The sequence below is a fragment of the Callithrix jacchus genome, chromosome 12, assembly GCF_049354715.1.
Source record: "Callithrix jacchus isolate 240 chromosome 12, calJac240_pri, whole genome shotgun sequence".
NCBI lineage: Eukaryota > Metazoa > Chordata > Mammalia > Primates > Cebidae > Callithrix > Callithrix jacchus.
This window is the reverse complement of record NC_133513.1, coordinates 81,175,440-81,194,539: the sequence shown is the minus strand read 5'-3', so window position 1 is coordinate 81,194,539 and position 19,100 is coordinate 81,175,440. Positions and strand designations below refer to the sequence as shown.

The following is a 19,100-nucleotide window of genomic DNA, read 5'->3' as shown; positions in this document are numbered from 1 at the left end:
AAAAAAAATTAAGATAGTTTTGAAATAATCCATTTGGGGTAACCTAGGGTGGGTTGAATTAATTGCTAAGGCTCATTCTAATGCAATAAGACATTTTCCTGTGGATTAATTCCAGGGGGAAGAATGACTACAGCCAGCAGTCCTCATAATCCTCAGTGCACAGCTGACTTGGGTGCTCAGTACATCACCTGCACTCCTCATTATGCCAAAACCCACCAAAGGTGAGTTAGTTGCAAGAGGTGGAATCAATCTTGGCAGTTGCGTGGTATAAAAAGATGCGAATGATCCATTTTTAACATGATTAAACTTGTCTCTTGGAACATGTCATTATTGATGGTGTTAGCAGTAAAAAGTTAAGTAAAATGGGAAACTCTAACACCTACCTCATAGGATTGTTGTTAGGATTAGATGAGCTGATAAATGGAACATAGTAAGCGCTCAGTAATCAACTCCTGTGTTGGTGTTATGGAAGAAGGCAACTAGCTGTGATGGGAGTCAGTCTTCTTAACCAAATTTAAAATTGATGTACTAAATACATTTGTTTTCATTAACTTTACTTTTAAAATATACTTACAGAGGAATAGGTCTTTGGCAAAAGGTCTACAGACTCTCAAAACATTTCTCTTCTTCACCTGTATTATGTTTTATTTAACACAGAATATACATTTTATTTAATACAAAATATGCATAGGAATATTTCTAATTATGAATGAATTACAACCTCTGAGAATTATTGGAAGAGAATATAGTCTTTTAGAGCTAATCATGCTATATAATTACATTAAATATACCTATTGATTTATTTCAGTTTTTATGATGAACTCTTAGCCCATGACATTTTGAGGCCTCTAACCTCGCCTATTGAAGGAATGGTGATGAAAGAAGGAGACTGTAACTTTGTGGCATCTCAAGGAATTTCTTCAGTTATTAAGCATTACTTGAAAGAATCAGGTGGGAGTAAGATTTTCTCTGCCTAAAATTTAAAATAGCATTTAAAAACAAGTTATACACATAGTTACATATTAATACTGTACAGAGAGTTGTAAAAAGTAGATTTCTATTCAGTGACCAATAGCTAGTCCTTCCCGAAAGTAATCATTGATAAATTTCCAGTGTATATTTCCACAATATGCATAAACATATATAAACAATGTTTATGCATCTCCCTATTGAGCTACATGGCTGTCTCTATTTATAAAATATTATAAATATATTTACACACATATATTTCTTTATTCTTATAAAATATACTCAAGGGATACTTTTATATAAATGATTCTGTACCTTATTTGGCTCATATCTTGGATCTGTTTTCACATCAGCAAAGTTATTGTAATCCATTTTCTTTAATGATTGTCTAGTATTTATGACATATGTGAACCATCATTTACTTAACTATTAGCTTTCTGGTAAATATTTAGGCTGTATGAGGTTGGGAGATTATTTTGGTTTCTGCTAATACAAACATTGCTGTGTGTCTATTATTGACATGCTTTTGTAAACATATCTTTAGGATCAGTTCCTCAGAGAAGAATAGCTATGTCAAACAGTATGTGCATTTTTAATTTAACTAGGTTGTGCCATGTATTCTTCTTAAAGAATATCTCACCAATAGTGATGAGAATATTTCTTTCTCCACATCTGGGTATAATGGAAATTTTTAATTTTTGCCATTATAATAGTTTAAAAATGGGATCTCTTTGTGGTTTTGATTTGCATTTCTATATTTATAAATGAGTTTATGCATTTTTTGTTTTATTAGCCAGCTCTTTGCAATTTTCTTCTGTGAATGTCTTATTTATAACCTTTGCCCATTTTCCATTAGGATTTTCATTTGTTCCTTATATGTCTGAGTGTTTTGAAAATAGACCTTCTAAAAAAGAAAACAATTTTTCTGGGAGGATAGATAATTATTTTTAAAACAGAATGAAAGTTCTTCTCAGTCAAGTTAACTGAGAAAGGATATAGGCTAAGAATTTTTTTTAAAATAAGCCATTCCCAGCATAATTACTGTTTTGGTTTTTATCATCAAATATTACTTATTGAGAACCCCAAGAATCCTGGATACTGGGCATCAGAGAGTTCAGTGGGATTGAATAAACAACATGAGAACATAATAAATATCATTCTGGCTTATACCATTTCTCTATTCAAGTATATAATGGTGTATTAAACTACTCCAGAGAAACAGAACCAATAGGATATGTGTATGTGTGTATATATCTGTGTGCACGCATGTATAAAATATATGTGTGTACAGATAGAGAGATTTATTATAAGGAATTGGCTCACATATTTATGGAGACTAGTAAGTCCCAAGATCTGCAGAGCGATTCAGCAAGGTAGACATCCAGGAAAGCTGGTGGTGTAGTTGTAGTCTGAAGGCTGGCGGGCTCAAGACTCAGGAAGAGACAGTGTTTCAGTTCTACTCTGGAGGCTGAAAAAAAGCTGATGAGCCAGTTCAAAGGCTTTCAGGCAGGAAGAATTCTCATGTGAAGGAGGATCAATGGGTTTGTCCTATTTAGACCTTCAACTGATTGGAGGATGCCCACCCACATTAGGCAAGGCAATCTGCTTTACCCAATCTACTAATGATAAATGTTAATTTCATCTAAAAACATACTCATAGAAATACCCAGAATAATGTTTTACCAAATATGTGGGTACCCTATGGCCAAGTCAAGTTGACTCATAAAATTGACTATCACAGATGGTGACACTATTGATATTTTCTAGAATGTTACCATCAGCTTCATATAGTGTCGCCATATCACTTAAAAAAAAAATCTCATTTTCACCATGATTTACCCTTGACCCACGTTGGATGAGTATACTTATTGAAATCATAAGGTACTTACTAACTGATGTGCATGCATGCATGTGCGAGAGCTTAGAAAATGATATCCCAAAATGAAGCCCTCAGAAGCAGCTCTCTCTGACTTTTTTCTGCTCTCCTGTCTCTGGCTTTGCATTCATAACCAAGGCGAGCCCTAGAAAGTAGAATCTCTTTTCCCAAGGCAGGTCATAGAAATAAGAAGCCCTTTCTCCCCAAACCAGCCATAAAACCTAAAACTATCACTCTAACTTTCGCCTGCCTTCCTTCGTAAAGTAGACCATAAAGAAATTATCTGACCTACCATGTTTGATTGTAGTTTCTAACAGTTCCAGAGAGGGTCATGACTTTTAACTATGAAGAAAGAATGCTGCATATAGAGGTCAAGAAGAATCTAGACAGACAGGCCTTGATGGGTTTCACCAGCCTGTTAGCAATAGATATGACCCTTTGGCCAATCATATTGCTGCAAAGCTGTCCATACTTTGTTGAACCTAAGCATAAAAATTGACTCCTGTATCTTTGAGTCTTCAATCTGAAAATTTCTGTGTCATGCAAAACTAAGATTAAATAAATGTGTATGCTTTTTATGCTATTAATATGCTTTTTGTCAGTTGTTTTTTACTGAGCATTCACTCCTACACATGCATACATAAATACATATATCCTTTTGTTCAATAAACATTTATTGAATACTTACTGTAATGGCAAACATTGCTTAGGTACTAGTGATACAAGAACCAATGTCCTTGCTTTTATGTAGTTGATGTCCTGGCAGAAAAACATCCTTGAAGACATTGTATCTGCCTCCTTATTTTGTTAGGTGTTAGGGGAAATACATATGTTTTAACTTCCAATTTTGCTTTGTAAGCTTTTGAGAGAAGAGATTATTTTTAATTCCTTGTAGCTCACTCAGACCTAATCGTACCTTGTACATAGTAGGTAGAGTGACATAAATTTAAAAATTTATTTTACATGGAGTTCATTTCATGGTCTATTTAACTTGAGTTTATATAAATTTTTCTTTGCTTATTTTAATGTTATCTTCGTAATACTTCAAGATTCTTTTTCTCCTCTACCATGATCTATTATTATAGGATTTGTTGGACCCTATCTGTAATATTTTTAATTTTATAATTATATCCCTTTTAAACATTTTTTAAGCCCATTTAAAGCTTTCTATTCTATAAATGATCCACAAAAAATTTTGGTTTCTCCACACTATAAGCAAAGACAGTCCCTGGAATCAAAATGACCTAGATTCCAGTTAATATCCTATCATCCCTTTCTGTCCATTAAGAATAGGAAAATTTAAAATCTGTACCTTGGTTCGTTCATTGAAAAAATGAGGATAATGAAATGAAAAAGTGAGGGTACTTACTACAAAATGTTGTCATGGCAAAGTGTTGTGAGGAATGGACAATATAATGCACTCAAATTTAAGCATATAGTAATCCAGTCACATAGTAATCTCCGGATAAATGTTAGTTTAAAAAATATTCAATTTGAATGAAGCTGACCTTCACATATTCCTCACTTTAAGAAATCAAATTGCCAACTCATTTCAAAAATACTCTATATTTTGTAATCTAGTTAAGTTTTAAACCCCACAATCTTATGGACCAATCAGTGGTCATATATACATTGGAACCAGACTCCCAGGGAAATTGCCTGTCTGGGATATGCCTAATCAGGCATGCTTTAGAAAAGGTTCAAACCTCTAAAGCCAATATTTAACTAGACCAATTTCCCAGAACAAGTAGTAAAGGATAGGGAAAATAGACACTTTACTCTTGACCTTATGTTCTATTTTTATTTATTGTCTGATGTGTTCACATTGACCTTGTTGCAGAGAATTCTGTATTTACTGTCATCAATTTCAGTGCCTGCCTGCTTTCTCCATTAATACAATCTTCTTGAGTGAAGCATGATGTTCTATTGTTCTTTTTTGTTTTTTAATAATAGTTGTCATTGTGCTGGGTTGAGGTAATTTACAATAGCAAAAGTGATTCTAGCTATCAGTTATTAAGTGCTATTTATCTGACACTACCTTAGGTATTTTACATACATATTTTTTAACTTTTACAGTAAACTTTCAAGGAAGTTAATCATCATCCCCACTTACTAATGCAAAGAATGAGACTCAGAGAGAGTAACTTTGCCTAAGGTGGCTTAGCTAGTTGGTAACAGACCTGGAGTGCCCTTGAAATTAACCCTGTTGTTTTTTAACTGTCTCATGGAGGGCAATGAGAATTGCTCATACTCTCCAACTTAACATCTATTTTGTAGAGCCTTCTTTTTCCTTATTGATTATTTTCCTACAGTATGAAGATTGTACCCATTCCAACTGGAGCTACATGTGAGTAGCCACATGGCTCAATAGAACAACCTCATAGTTCCCTGTGCCCCTAGTTTCCCTCTTTCATCAGTTAATTCCTGACATAGAGGGAAGGGGATATTAAAGAGTAATACCACCTTAGTTCTTTATGCAACCTGGGAAATTGGTTACCTGATGGTTCCTGCCTATGACATTTGGAAAATGATGGGGCAGGTCCTTTTGCTTTTGAACAAGTTCCCATGTTATTAAATTATTGATAGAAAGATGAAGTTAGCCTCCAGGACACAGAGTAAGAAGCTTTTATTTAGTTCGGCCTACCAAGAGGGAGGACTGTTGTTGCATGTATTTGTTTTTATTTTTCATCTACCTAAAAAAGACATTGGCTAGTGATCTGGAAAGTCAACATGTTCAATGTAACCTGTCAAAGTTGACAGGATCAATGTATTAGAAAAAATGGTTTAGGTGGCAGATGCCATTAGCTAGGATGGCTTCTGTATGGTAATATTTACTTTTATTATTCTCTCCTTTTTTACTTTTGTGCCTATTTTCTTCCTAAAATTGATAGAGGGGAAGTGAGTCTGGGTGGTTCTGTCTCAAAATTTCTCCTGGTGAGTGATCCTGGCACTCATCCATAACAGCATCTTTTTTAAAGAAGCTAGAGGATGGCATGCAAACCAGATTAAGCATTCTCCTATTTACTTCAAGCCATGTATTCAGTGACACATTGTTCACATTGCTTCAGGTCCCATCTGAGCAGTTTTGACTGCTGCTCACTAAAACCTATTTGTGGGGAGATCATAGGGGAAAAATAAGCTTGGATTTTCTCCCTAAAATGGAGGAAGGCCAGGGATAAAATTGAATAAATATATAACAGAAACACATTTGCCTTTGTAAAATGTTTAAACCTGCTTAGACTTCTGATATCTTTATAGCTATCTGCAGATCGTTTTATTCTAATTAAATATGTGCTGGGGAACCAAGAGTCAATAAGAGACATGATTCTGGCCTCTGTTAATGTAGGTTATAGTGGGAGGAAAATACATTGAACTAATTACACATACAAAGAAAAGCTACCTGATAAATGTTAAGAAGAAAGAATGAGAGCATTACGAGAGTGCTTGCAAGAAAAGGATCTAGACCAGTAGGTTTTAGAGGAGTGATGGGGGAGATGTGTTAGGGAAAGCATTCCTGAAAAACTGACATTTTCATGGGTACCTGAAAGGTGAGCAAGAGGGAATTAGGCTGAGAGCTGAATGATTAGAGTTCCACGCAGTGGGCACATCAGATTGGAAGTGCTCTGAAGTAGTAGGAGGTGGTTAGTGCATTCAAGGAATAAAAGATCATTGTGACTGGAGGAGAGGGAGTAAGGAAAAAAGTGGTAAAAGATGATGCTGGAGACTAAGGCAGGGCCAGATTAGATGGGACTTTGTAAGCCATGTTAAAGATTTTATACTTTAAGTGCAATGGGAAGCCATCGAAGGGTTTTATGCAAGAGAGGGACATGGTCAAGTTTATTAAGCTCAGAAGTAACTCTTAAGACTATTTAGTTATCTGTTTTAAAATTGGGTTTTCCTGAGCTTCTAGATTTAAACACGTGGTCTCTATGAAAGTTATTCATTACGTTCACAAGGAAATGCCACTTTCCCAGAAACTTTGCTCCTAGCAGTTGGAAAGGAAACCTTTCTGGTTAGGGTATACCATTTCCTCTACCTCTTAATAAATACTACTTTTTGGTTGTTTTACCAGTGGCATTTGATTTGGGCCTGTCCACCTACCCCAGTGGTTCTCTTACTTTAATGTGCATCATGACGAGACTAAGGGAGCTTGGTAAACACGATTGCTAGGCTCATTTCCCAGAGTTTCTGTTTCAATATGGTTGGTTTAGGGCCCAGGAATGTGCATTTCTAGTATGTAGATGCTGCTGGTCTGCAGTCCATACTTAGAGAACTGCTGACACACACACACATACACACACACACACACAGAGAACACCTTGTGGCCTTTGGGATACATTTTCAAGGTATTCGTCTGGGGCATGAAGAATTTTCTAGAACTGTGAACTTAAGTCCCCTTAAATGCATACACATTCCACCAACAATAACAGCATATTGCTCTCCTCAAAGGAATATTATGAGAAAACATAGAATCGATTGACTTAGCTGAGGTCTGGGACAGGGCTATGGACTAAGTGAGGCAAGCAGGGTAAGATATCTTAAATAAATAAAAACAAAGTGAAGCAGAGCTGCTGTTGGTGGAATAAAGGAGATGGTGGATGTGTTGAAAGTGCAGATTATTTGTACCTTCCCCAAGCAGGGGCCTTAGAAAAGCCCTCAGGCAAGATGGAGTATCATTTATAAGTCCCTTGTTCCAATCATTGAGATGAGAACACAATAATGCACACTGCCTTGAACAGATATTGATCCCTTGGGCTAGCTAGAACCATGTTTCTTCTAACATTTACGTTTCATTTTTTAAAAATTGGAATGCTTACTATGGTGTAGCATTATTTAAGGGACAATGAAAAAGATTAAGGTGTATGAGATCTGAAGACCTGACATGAAGGAGCCTTGAGTATTATTACATAGATAAGATATAACTAAAGCATGCAAATATTTTGAATCAATGTCAAAATGAGTAGTAAAGGTAGTGATGGTTGAAGAATACCATAGAGAGGAAGGATCACACTGAGCTGGAGTGGCTACAGAAAGGAAGCTTCAGGATAAACTTAAGCTTTTAGTGACTAGGAACGTGGGCTTTCCCAGGTAAAGATGAACAGGATCTTTCAGTGTGCTTTATTCCTCCCTCATTCCACCTTCAATTCTTTATTTTTCTATACACAAAGCTAAATAAAAGTAGATTTACTTGTAAATAAAAAGTTTTTGAAAACTGAAAGGTAAGTACTAGTTTACTAAGGAGACTTAATGACCCAAGTGTACTTTCTCTCAGTTTATGGTTCATAATTCATTCTTTTTATTTTATTTATTTTTGAGGCAGAGTCTCACCGTGTTGCCTAGGCTGGAGAGCAATGTGGTATGATATCAGCTCACTGCAACCTCTGCCTCCTGGAAGCGATTCTCATGTCTCAGCCTCCTGAGTAGCTGGGATTATAGGTGCCCGCCACCACACCCAGTTAATTTTTGTATTTTTACTGGAGATGAGGTCTCACCATGTTAGCCAGGCTGGTCTCAAACTCCTGGCCTCAAGTGATCCACTCACCTCAGCCTCCCAAATTGCTGGAATTATAGATGTGAGCTACTGTGCCTGGCCTCATAATTCATTCTTTCATATAAATAAATACCTAGTAAATTCTATGCTATATATACACTATATGCTATACATAGAAACAACAGGCATAATTTGTAGCTCATGAGGTTTACAGATTAAAAGGAAAGACAATACTAAAGAAATAATTATTAAAATATCCTTGTCTTACGTGCTAAGAAGGAAAATGTGATGGGAGGGTACCCTAGAGTATGTTTCTAAATTCTGATTCTTAAGGAAGGCAATTGATCTATTGATTGCATTTCCCTTACAGTGACACTTTTCAGGTCCTTTAATGGGAAATATTATTTCCTTTAATAGGGAGTATTGCCCTTCTTATTTCATTGATAACACACATTTACTTAAATGTATACTTGTTCTGCAAAGATGATGAGCTTTAGAGTCAATGGATGTAGTTTTAAATCATGGCATGATACTTCTCAATCTGTTTCCTTATCCATGAGATAAATTAGTATAATGTGTACCAAACAGTTGGCATATAGTAGCTACTTAATGAAAAGTACCTACAGTTATTATTTTTATTTATATCATTAATTGTGGAAGTAGTTTTTTTATTCAGAGCAGGCACTGATAGGGAAATCCAAGGATGCCATATAGGGATGAATTCCCACTAAATTAGAAAGAAAGTAAAGGAAGAGAGCTTGAAGACAGTAGAAGACAGTCTTGGCCACGTTATTCATTTGAATGGATTCAGTTTGTGACTACTCACATCCCCCTCATTCATATATGAAATTGTGCTAATGTGGTTATGATTTTGCTTTTGGAACAGGTGCAGAAGTCTACTTCAGACATTGTGTGACCCAGATCAACCTGAGAAATGACAAGTGGGAAGTCTCCAAACAAACAGGCTCCCCTGAGCAGTTTGATCTTATTGTTCTCACGATGCCAGTCCCTCAGATTCTGCAGCTTCAAGGTGACATCACCAACTGTGAGTCTGCATTTGCCATTTACTTGCCTCAGGGAGTGGAATTTCTTTGATAAAGCATGAATTTGGCTTAACTCTCTTAGCAAAGGTCAGGTGATAGACTCTATTGATTTGTCTGTCTTAAAAACTAATACTTATGGCCCTCTTCACAAAACTAGTCTAGGCCAAGGTGAAACCCATAAAATTTCTTTTTTAAATTGGTTAAAAGTTGAACACTTTTCTTATTGCCTATGTCTTCGACAAGTCAGTGTTGTTGATGGATATGCATGATTTTGCCTAAAGGAAGAGCAGTTTTTAATGACCATTTTTGGGAAAAGGTTTTTAATGTATAAGTACTTGCTTGGATTGCCTCATTTCCTGTGTTCTTGCTCTCTGGGTTTGCTCTCTAATCATATGTACTTCTGTTTGAGGCAATTATCTAGCCCTTTTGTGAATGAGAGGCCAAATTTTAATAAAGGAACTAAAATTCCAAGAAAATTCTTACCCTTTCTAAGTCTTTGGCCACTGCAATTGGTTTAGCATTATTCACTTTATTTTAGATAGTAAGCTTTGTTTAATTTCTTTTTGATATAAAACCTGTGGTGGTGAAAGTGTTTGCAGAGGTTCTGATTTCCTATCTTTTCCCAAAGCAGACTCTAATCTACAAATAGCCAATTTAGAAATGTCATTTACATGCTTATATCTTTCCTAGTTGACAATAGCTATTTACTCATGGGGGTGGATACTTTAGGATTTTCTTAGGTAGATACCTATGATTTTCTTCATGATTCCTGAGGGTTCCTGGTGCACTGCCACCAGAAACTTATGATAAATCTACATACATCTTTTTCCTGCCACTTTAACTCAGCACAGGTGAGATATAACTCAGTGCAGGTGAGTGGTAGAGTTGGCAGAGATGGCAGTGGTAGAGTTTGCACTTTTACTGCCAGAAATGCTGGGGATAGTGGGAAGCAGAAGAGAGCATGCCCGTGGCCACGTTAAAATTTTTAGTATATATGTGAACAATGGGAGACTTTGGGTTTATTCTAAGTCAACTCTGAGATCCACAGGTCAACAGGACAATAGTATCAGCAAAAGGCACATGTGAGGAGTCTGAAAGCTAAAATTCCTGTGCTGAGTATTAGGAAGGGATTCAGATATGAGAAACAAAAAAGGATTAAAGGTATTAAGTACTGAGGCAGGAAGGATACATTTTTCTAAGACGTTGCACTTGCTCAGTTAGCTTTTGTTTCATCAGGTCAGTTTTCCTTACTGATACCACAATCCTAGCTGAGAGTGTTCATTTTAATCATAGAAAACTCAGAATTGAAGGAAGTCTTAGAGAACATCTGGTCTCATCTTCAAACCCTTGGATGAGTTCTCTTTTATTAAATCTCTTTATGGAGATATGATTGACATATGAAAAGCTATACATAACTCTATACAATATGGTGAATTTGGAGATAAGTATACATTCTTAAAACCATTACCACAATCTATGCCATAAACATATCCATCACCTCCAAAAGTTTCTTCCCTCTCCTTGTTATTTTTTTCTTTTATAATAAGAATGCTTAACATAGGCCAGGTGTGGTAGCTCATACCTGTAATCCCAGCACTTTGGGAGGCCGAGGCAGGAGGGTTGCTTGAGCTCAGGTGTTTGAGACTAGCCTGGGAAATATAGCAAGACCTCATCTCTTAAAAAACAAAAAAAAGTAGCAAGGCATGGTGGCTTGTGCCTGTAGTCCCAGCTACTCAGAAGGCTGTACAGTGGATCTCCAGGATTTATTTATCTTGCCTAATTAAAATCTTGTACCTTTGACTAAAGTGCCCTGGTTTTTCTTTCCCAATCCCCTGGAACAAGGATTACATAAAAAGTCCTAGCTGGCAACAGTCTGGTGAGAATATTACCTTTAGAATGGATGTGCCCCATCAGTGTCATTTGCCTCTGCCCAAGACTTAAATTTGAAGAGAGCATCCTATTGACCTGACATGGGTCTTATTCCTACCCCATGTCTAGGGAATTGCAGCATCTTGGACTGTAATCCTGTTGCATTGCATGTAATCAGTGGGACAAAGTAACACCTCAAAATAAATATAGGTACTGTCATGAAGAGAACCTGTGTGCCTAGTAATAAAGAACAATGAGTGTCACTGCATAGGTGTTCCTAAATATTTGTGAAATGAGTGAATGACTGATTGACTGACTGACTGAATGAATGTGTTTCCAAAAGACCTAAGGAGCTAACTAACTAAGTTCACTGGTCCATATTACCTCTTCACATTGTTTATAAAAATCTCATTAACAGAATCCCATGATAGACTTTTTTCCTTATTTTTTTCATATTCTATTTTCATTAAATGTGGATTTATATAAAGAAGGAAAGAAAAACTCTATAATGAACCTTATTTTTTAATGCTTTTAATATACATCTGAATTTGGTTTGCTAATATTTTGTTTAGGATTTTTTGCATTTATGTCCATGAGTGATTGAGCTGTAATATTTTTTCTTTTATTAATTCCTCTAGTTGTTGGACATGGAGATATGTAGTCCTCATAGAATTATTTGGGAAATGTTTCCTGTTTCTGTTTTAGGGAAGCATATTTTATACAAGTTTGGTGTTATTTCTTTCCTAAATGTTTAGAAGAATTCATTAGTAAAACCATTTAGGTTTAGAGTTTTCTTTGTGGTAAAATTTTAATTTACAGATTCCATTTCTTAAACCTATCGGATTTCTTCATTTATTCTTTTTATTCAATGTGCTAGAACACCATGATATAATCTTTATTTTTTTAACTTTTATTTTAGGTTTGGGGGTACATATGAAAGTTTCTTACATAGGTAAACATGTATCAATCTTGTTCATATGGCTAGCCAATTATCCCAGTACCACTTATTAAATAGGGAGTCTTTTCCCCATTACTTGTTTTTGCAATAGACCTTATTATTTAAAATACTAGTTGTTTTATGCTTGAGCTCAGATCTCAAAATTCTGTTTACATAATCCTTTGACTTTCATTAATTTAATTGGTTCTATATGTTCATTTTAATCCATTTACTTTTTGTCAGTCTACTTGTTTTCAAATAGTATGTTGTTCTGTATGAAGTCCTATTTTCTAGGTAAAAAGGATGTCCTGAATCATGCCAGAAATATGAATTGACATCTTTTTTGGTCCTCCAGCTGCTCTCTCTCTCTTACATCCAGTGTGTCTGGAAAGTCCAATGTAATATCTATATGCCCTAGAATTGAAATCTTAAATCTTTGAGAGAGCTTCAGATTTCTCATAACTTTACTGTTACAAAAAAGAAAAAAAGATGATATCTTGGTTTTTTAAATTGGAATACTTTTCTGTTAAAACATTAAATATCTAAAACATCTATTTAAGTACCTTTTCAGGTCTCTGAACAATATAGTTAAAAAGAGGGTTTTGCTTCCCTTAACAAAGCTTAAAATAAAGGTGTTTTTTTTTTGTTTGTTTGGTTGGTTGGGTTTTTTTTTTTTTTTTTAGAAAAATTGCTTTGTAATAGCTATCTCTAGGCCTGACAAAAATAACTGGAAGGGTACATCATATTATGTTCACTTCAAGGGTCTGTGGGCAGAATGTTCATCCTGCCTTTGGTGGATTTTTGTTGCTATTGTTTTGGTTTGTTTTTAAACTCACATGAAACATGCATGCATCGGAATCACCTGGAAGACTTGTTAAAACACAGATTACTGGGCCACAGTCTGAGTTTTGGGTTGTATGGAGGTAAGCATGGAAAATTTGCATTTTTTGCAAGTTTCTAGGTGATGCTGAAGGTTCAGTTCAAAGCCACACTGTAAGAATTATTATTAATACCTTGCCTTAGCAAATATACTTGCTTCTGGAACAGAGCAACAGATGTATCTTCAAAACGTGACTCACCTTGTAAACTACTGTGCAGCCAGAGTTGAGAATTGCTGTCATAAAGTATCAGCCTGTCCAAACAATTCATATCTCTTTTCTTCACATTTACACCTTTGCTTTGCATATATTGATTATACGAACCCCTGACACACCTCATCTTGGATTGGTCTTGAGTCTTTGTCTTATGCTTTTTCCTGCTTGGGACTTCTTGGCTCTCTTCTTCTGTGACTTCTTCCCCAACCCCTAAGACACACCTCTTTAAAAAAAAAAAAAGTAGCTTTAAGATATAAGTCACGTACCATACAATTCATCTATTTAAAATGTACAATTCAATGGTTTTTAGTGCAATCACTGATATAGGCAACCATTATCAATGTCTGTAATTAGTAAATTTTGGAAAATTGTCATCCCCTCAAAAAGAAATTCTGTCCCCTTTAGCTATCACTTCCATCCCTCCATCCCCATTCCTACCCCCAGCCCTAAGCAATCTTTAATCTGCTATCTGTCCCTATAGATTTCCCTGTTACTTGGATTCTGGAGAAAAGCTCATCATGGAACTAGAGGCCCTCATCCTTAGCAAACTAATGCAGTAACAGAAAACCAAATACAGGATGTTCTTACTTTTTTGTGGCTCTGTTTTGCCACTATCTGCACAGATTTCACTTATTTTCTCCTGCTTTCATCATGTCTCACTGACCCTGGCCCAAGTCATTGAATTGTAGAGGGTACTTCATCTTTCCTTGAAGCTCATGAGTTATAACAGAGTCTGGTGGTGGTGGACAAGGCTTCAGGGCTGTGGGATTGCCATGGATATTGATGTGCCTGTAGCTTTTGACTTTGTTGCACAGCTAACATTGACATTGGATTTGATAGAGAAATGGCCTTTTATGCCCCTAATAGAAAGAAAACTGGTAATATGTTTTATAGATCTTAGATTTAGAACTATAGAAGACATTGTTTTCTGAAGAAGGGCATAAAATTTTGAAAGCGATTTTTTTCCTTGAGTATCAGTTCTATGCAGAAATAATATAGCTTATTTTCTAGTACAGTGTTTGATAAAAATATAGAAGGAATTGGAATATTTACTAGATGCCCATAGGCAAAGTGGGAGACTAATTTGAATGATCTCTTCATGAATCTACTTCAAGTTTGTTGCCAAAGATATTTAAAGTAGGATAATTTATTGCCAAGGAGGTTGGCAATAATTGGATGGATTTTGAGATTGTTTTACTAACATACTGTAGCATTTTATAAAAATATGGTATAGCCATCAGCCAGCACATTCATTTGTGCTATAAATTACATATTCCAGTGTTCAAAAGCTGCATAGTTTTGTATATCAAGAGAGACCCTTTAACATTACATTTTGAAGTATTTCTCAACATTCATATTAGTGACATCTAAAGAAATACCATGTCATAGATTGACTCCTAAATGTGTTTAAGGACCTGCTAATTAATAATTTTATTTAGATGTTTTTACATCTTTTATTTTGTGCGTGTACTTGAGCTGTGTTTGGCTGAGAAAGGTAACTACTATCATTGCTTTTCTTTCTGTCTTTCCTGTTTTTTTTTTGTGGCAATTTTTGCTTTATGATTTGATTTGATTCATACTAGAACTTCATTAATATTATATCCTTTGACTTAAAAAGTTCTCTCTTTAGTCTCCCTTTAATTTCATTTTGCTTTCAAATAAACTTTGATAAATAAAATGTTCTTTCTTTTATTTTCATTTTTCTGGTATATGCTTTTTGCTGTAAACCTTTCGGGGATATTTTACTTTAGAGCTACCTCTTTTATATTTTTCATCTTTGAGCCAAGTAATTTCATAAATATATATCTTATTGTTACCAATTTTGTGTTCATTTTTCATGGGCCATGTTGTCTACTTTTGCCTTGAACATTCAGCTTTTTCTTCTAATACTTATTTGAAGCTTTATTTTCATTTCATTTATTATGATCTCAGGGTATCTACAAAAGCTTAATGTGTCTCCCTCTCAAAGCTTCTGTTTTCTCTTAACTCACTTTCAACTTTGATTTTTGCATTACTTTTAACTTTTTTTCTAGCCTGTTCTCCATGTCATTTATGTAATTTTCAAGAATTCCTTTTGGCCCCTTCCTTAAGGTATTGTTTCAAAGAGGTCATGTATTCTTTTACTGTTACTGAACTAATGCCTGAGTGTTTGTTGAACTAATTTGCTTCCTGGCAAAATTTTTCTGATATGTATTTTTCATCAGCTCATTTCTTAGTTTCTGTTGTTTTCTGTTTTGTTCTGTTGCCTTTTTCCTTTTCTCTGCATAGGTCTCTTGTTAATCATTACTCATCTTTAAAGGGGGCCAGTTCTGTCAATTTTGTGAAAAATAGTGTTGTGGGGCAAGACCAGACTTTTCAGTTAAGGTATGTGTTCTCAGAACACTTCCCATGTACATTTTGTAAATATATACCTGTGAACAATAGAATGGTAGTGACCATTAATATAATATTTATTAATAGAAAGATTTATAAATATTTTTAACTTGAAAAAAGATTAAAATATGTATTTATATTTCTCATCTCTTAATAATTTGACAAACATATTAACATTGGCTATTGCTCTGATATGATTTTCATTTTCTTCTTTATAATTTTTTGAATAAGCATAACTTCAATAATAGTTTACTCTTATTATAAAAAAATGATAACATTGGCTGGGCGTGGTGGCTCACGCCTATAATCCCAGGGTCTTTGGATGTTGTATTGTCTCAGTTTAGATTTGGACCCCCATACAAATCATTTTGTATTTACTTCATTGTTATGAAATAACTCTCTCTAGGACTAAAGACTTTAATTAGAATGTCCCAACAAGATCCTTTAACATCTGTGGGTCAAATCAAAGGTATTAAAACATGTGCTTTCTGTTTACTTTATAAATCTCAATAATGACCTTAGTATGAAGAACCAGTTAATGTCTACCCTCTATGCTTTCTGGAGAAAAATCAGCTCGTATTTGATTATTAGACATCTTAGGCTTCTATGAAAAGGATATCCATTTACAAAGCCATATATTGCCATCTAGTGTGTGAAATATATGCTGAAGTTCCCCTTAGAATCTATACAAGAAAGGACTATGAAAATGACAGAAACGTAGAATAAAACTATAATGTAATTCACCAAACTGCATATCACAGGGCAATAAATTAGGCCCATTAGAATTAAGTAACTCACCAAAAAGTGCTTGATTAATGAGTGATAGAACTAGGAATGTACTACATGTCTTACATTTGTACAGACTGTGAGCAGCCCCATGCCTTTTGTTTTCTGTGTTTTTCTTCTCGTTCTCATTCTCTGTCTTTCTAATCATATGTAACCTTTAGTATTAACATAAGTATATCTTATGTGAAAGGATTCCCTTTCCATTAAAGAGTTGTCTGGATTTTCTGTCATCCAACTCTTTCTCTATTTTGCTTCTTATGGAAGAAAGAGATCTAATTGTTTTTTTCTTTTGTGAATGGTTTATTACATTTATTAAACATTCTCCCAGCTGGGAGAATAGAGTAGCCTCATGTATCATATTGTGACCCTCTTATGATTTACTTTCTGGTTCTATAATAGTGCTATTCTCTCTATATTAATATTACAAAGATTATATCACTTAATCCTCAAAGCAGTCCTAGGCATTATTATTGTCTCTATTCTTGGTGAAACTGAGATATGAACCTTAGTAATATGACTCAAGAGCTTGCACTCATAACCATTGTAATGCATAGCTCTTCCATGTGTACTTCAGCTTGCTCTCTACCATGCACAGAAATTCCTTAAACCCCTGTTCCCTTGAACATCAGATTCAGGAATTCCTAATCTCGCCTCCTAGTTGTGCTTCCAGTTAAAGCATTCATCTCCACCCCGATCCTCTGATTTTCAGGGATTCAGCAGTTTAATCCACCTTAAGATCTTGCAAGAGAAAGATGCTTTACTTTTACTTTCGTTGGTGTGTGTGTGTGTGTGTGTGTGTGTGTGTTTGCAGTCATTCCAGCCTTTCAAAACACAATGTTGAGCACCTCTTCCCTAGATTGAAGGATGGGGAAAGGAGTTTGTTTTCCCTAAATAATTTATCCTGGTAAATTATTATTTTGGTTTTTTTTTGAGACGAGTTTTGCTCTGTCTCCCAGGCTGGAGTGCAGTGGTGTGATTTCAGCTCACTGCAACCTCCACCGCCTGGGTTCAAGCAATTACCCTGTCTCAGCCTCCCAAGTAGCTAGGACTACAGGTGGCCACCACCTGGAACTACTGGGCCACGCCAGCTAATTTTTTGTATTTTAATAGAAACGGGGTTTCACCATGTTGGCCAGAATGGTCTCGATCTCCTGACCTCGTGATCCACCCACATCGACCTCCCCAAAGTGCTGAGGTTACAGGCATGAACCACTGCATCTGGCTGGTAAATTCTTTAATTTCTAGTTGCTATGTGATAGCAAAGATGTAATAAAAGTGGAGAAGATCTCAAGAAGGCAAACTCTAACAACCAAAGGATCACATCCATATGTGAATATATGAATAACAGAAATTAAATTTCTCTATCTAGAAATACAGAGCTTCACAGATCTACAATGTCAATAGATGCAGATATAGAACAGATATGCATATATATGTTTAATTATAATTTAGGAGAACATGGAATTGTTTTTAAAATTCTAGAATACACCACAAAGACTAAGGAAATACTACTTTATTTCAATGTAGAAAAGTTTTCAATTCTTAAGATATTAGTTATTTGACCAAATAATTTTGCTTATGTTGAAAAATTATAGCACCTGTTCATTCAGTATAATAGTTTTTAAAAGTTCTGTAAATTTGCAGATGTTAGGTTTTTAAATGAACTATTAAAATAAAGATCTTTTGGGGGAGACTTCTTGAACTTTCCAGGGATCTTCTGTTTAATAACTGCTTTCTCAGTGGGGACCTGTGTACCATCTCACTCCTTTCCTCACATAATGCTCTGGTAAGCAAAACAAAGCTTCTCACACCCTTCTCTCACTCTGTTCTTTCCAACCTCTGGCTACATTCTCTGGCTTCATCTATCCAATCATCAACTTAGACCTTAATGCTGTACTTAAGGTATACAAAATTGTTCAGTGGATTTTTTTTTTTTTTCTGAGATGATGTCTTGCTTAGCCACCCAGGGTGAAGTGCAGTGGTGCATTCTCAGCTCACTGCAACCTCTGCCTCTCAGATTCAAGAAATTCTTCAGCCTCAGCTTCCTGAGTAGCTGGGATTACAGGTATGCATTGGGGTTTCACCATGTTGGCCAGGCTGGTCTCAAACTCCTGAACTTAAGTGATCTGCCTGTCTCGGCTTCCCAAAGTGCTGGGATTACAGGCATGAGCCACCATGCCCAGCCTATTCAGTGGATTTTCAAAACTATATTACAATATATTAAGAATATCTTTCCAGTGCCAGTGAGTATTCATGTGCATCATTATTTTTACTAAGTAGTGCTCTACTCTTTTGATTTACCTTAATGTAGTAAACCAGTTTGATGAGCATTTAGGATATTTCCAGTTTCACAAAGTGTGGCTTTAATACTGCAAACATGAAATAAATATTCTTTTCACAAACTCTTTTCCTCGTGGAAACAGTTATGTTGATGTAGAGTAGAATAAAGCCCTCTTGATTTTGTTCTGTTTTTTTCTTAGCTAGTCTATGTTTTATTTCTCTGAGTGTACTTTAGAATTAGGTTTTATTAAAAACTACTGTTGGAATATCAATTTGAATTATATTCAATTTAAGCATTAGTTTAGGAAGAATTGGCATGTTTATAATAGATCATCTTCTCATCCAAGAAAATGAAACATTTCTCCACTTACTTAGATATTTT

At 35.3% G+C, this 19,100-nt stretch overlaps 1 protein-coding gene across 4 annotated transcripts in view; it reads left to right on the top strand.

Annotated features, from left to right (window-relative positions):
- Window positions 1-19,100, top strand: part of RNLS (renalase, FAD dependent amine oxidase) — a 325,440-nt gene that overhangs the window by 3,009 nt on the left and 303,331 nt on the right. For all 4 annotated transcript variants that reach the window (XM_017979119.5, XM_035268410.3, XM_002756369.7 and 1 more), the window contains exons 2-4: window positions 116-221; window positions 809-951; window positions 9,223-9,381. In XM_017979119.5, the coding sequence (XP_017834608.1) occupies window positions 116-221; window positions 809-951; window positions 9,223-9,381 (408 nt within the window). The remainder of the gene's footprint in view (window positions 1-115; window positions 222-808; window positions 952-9,222; window positions 9,382-19,100) is intronic.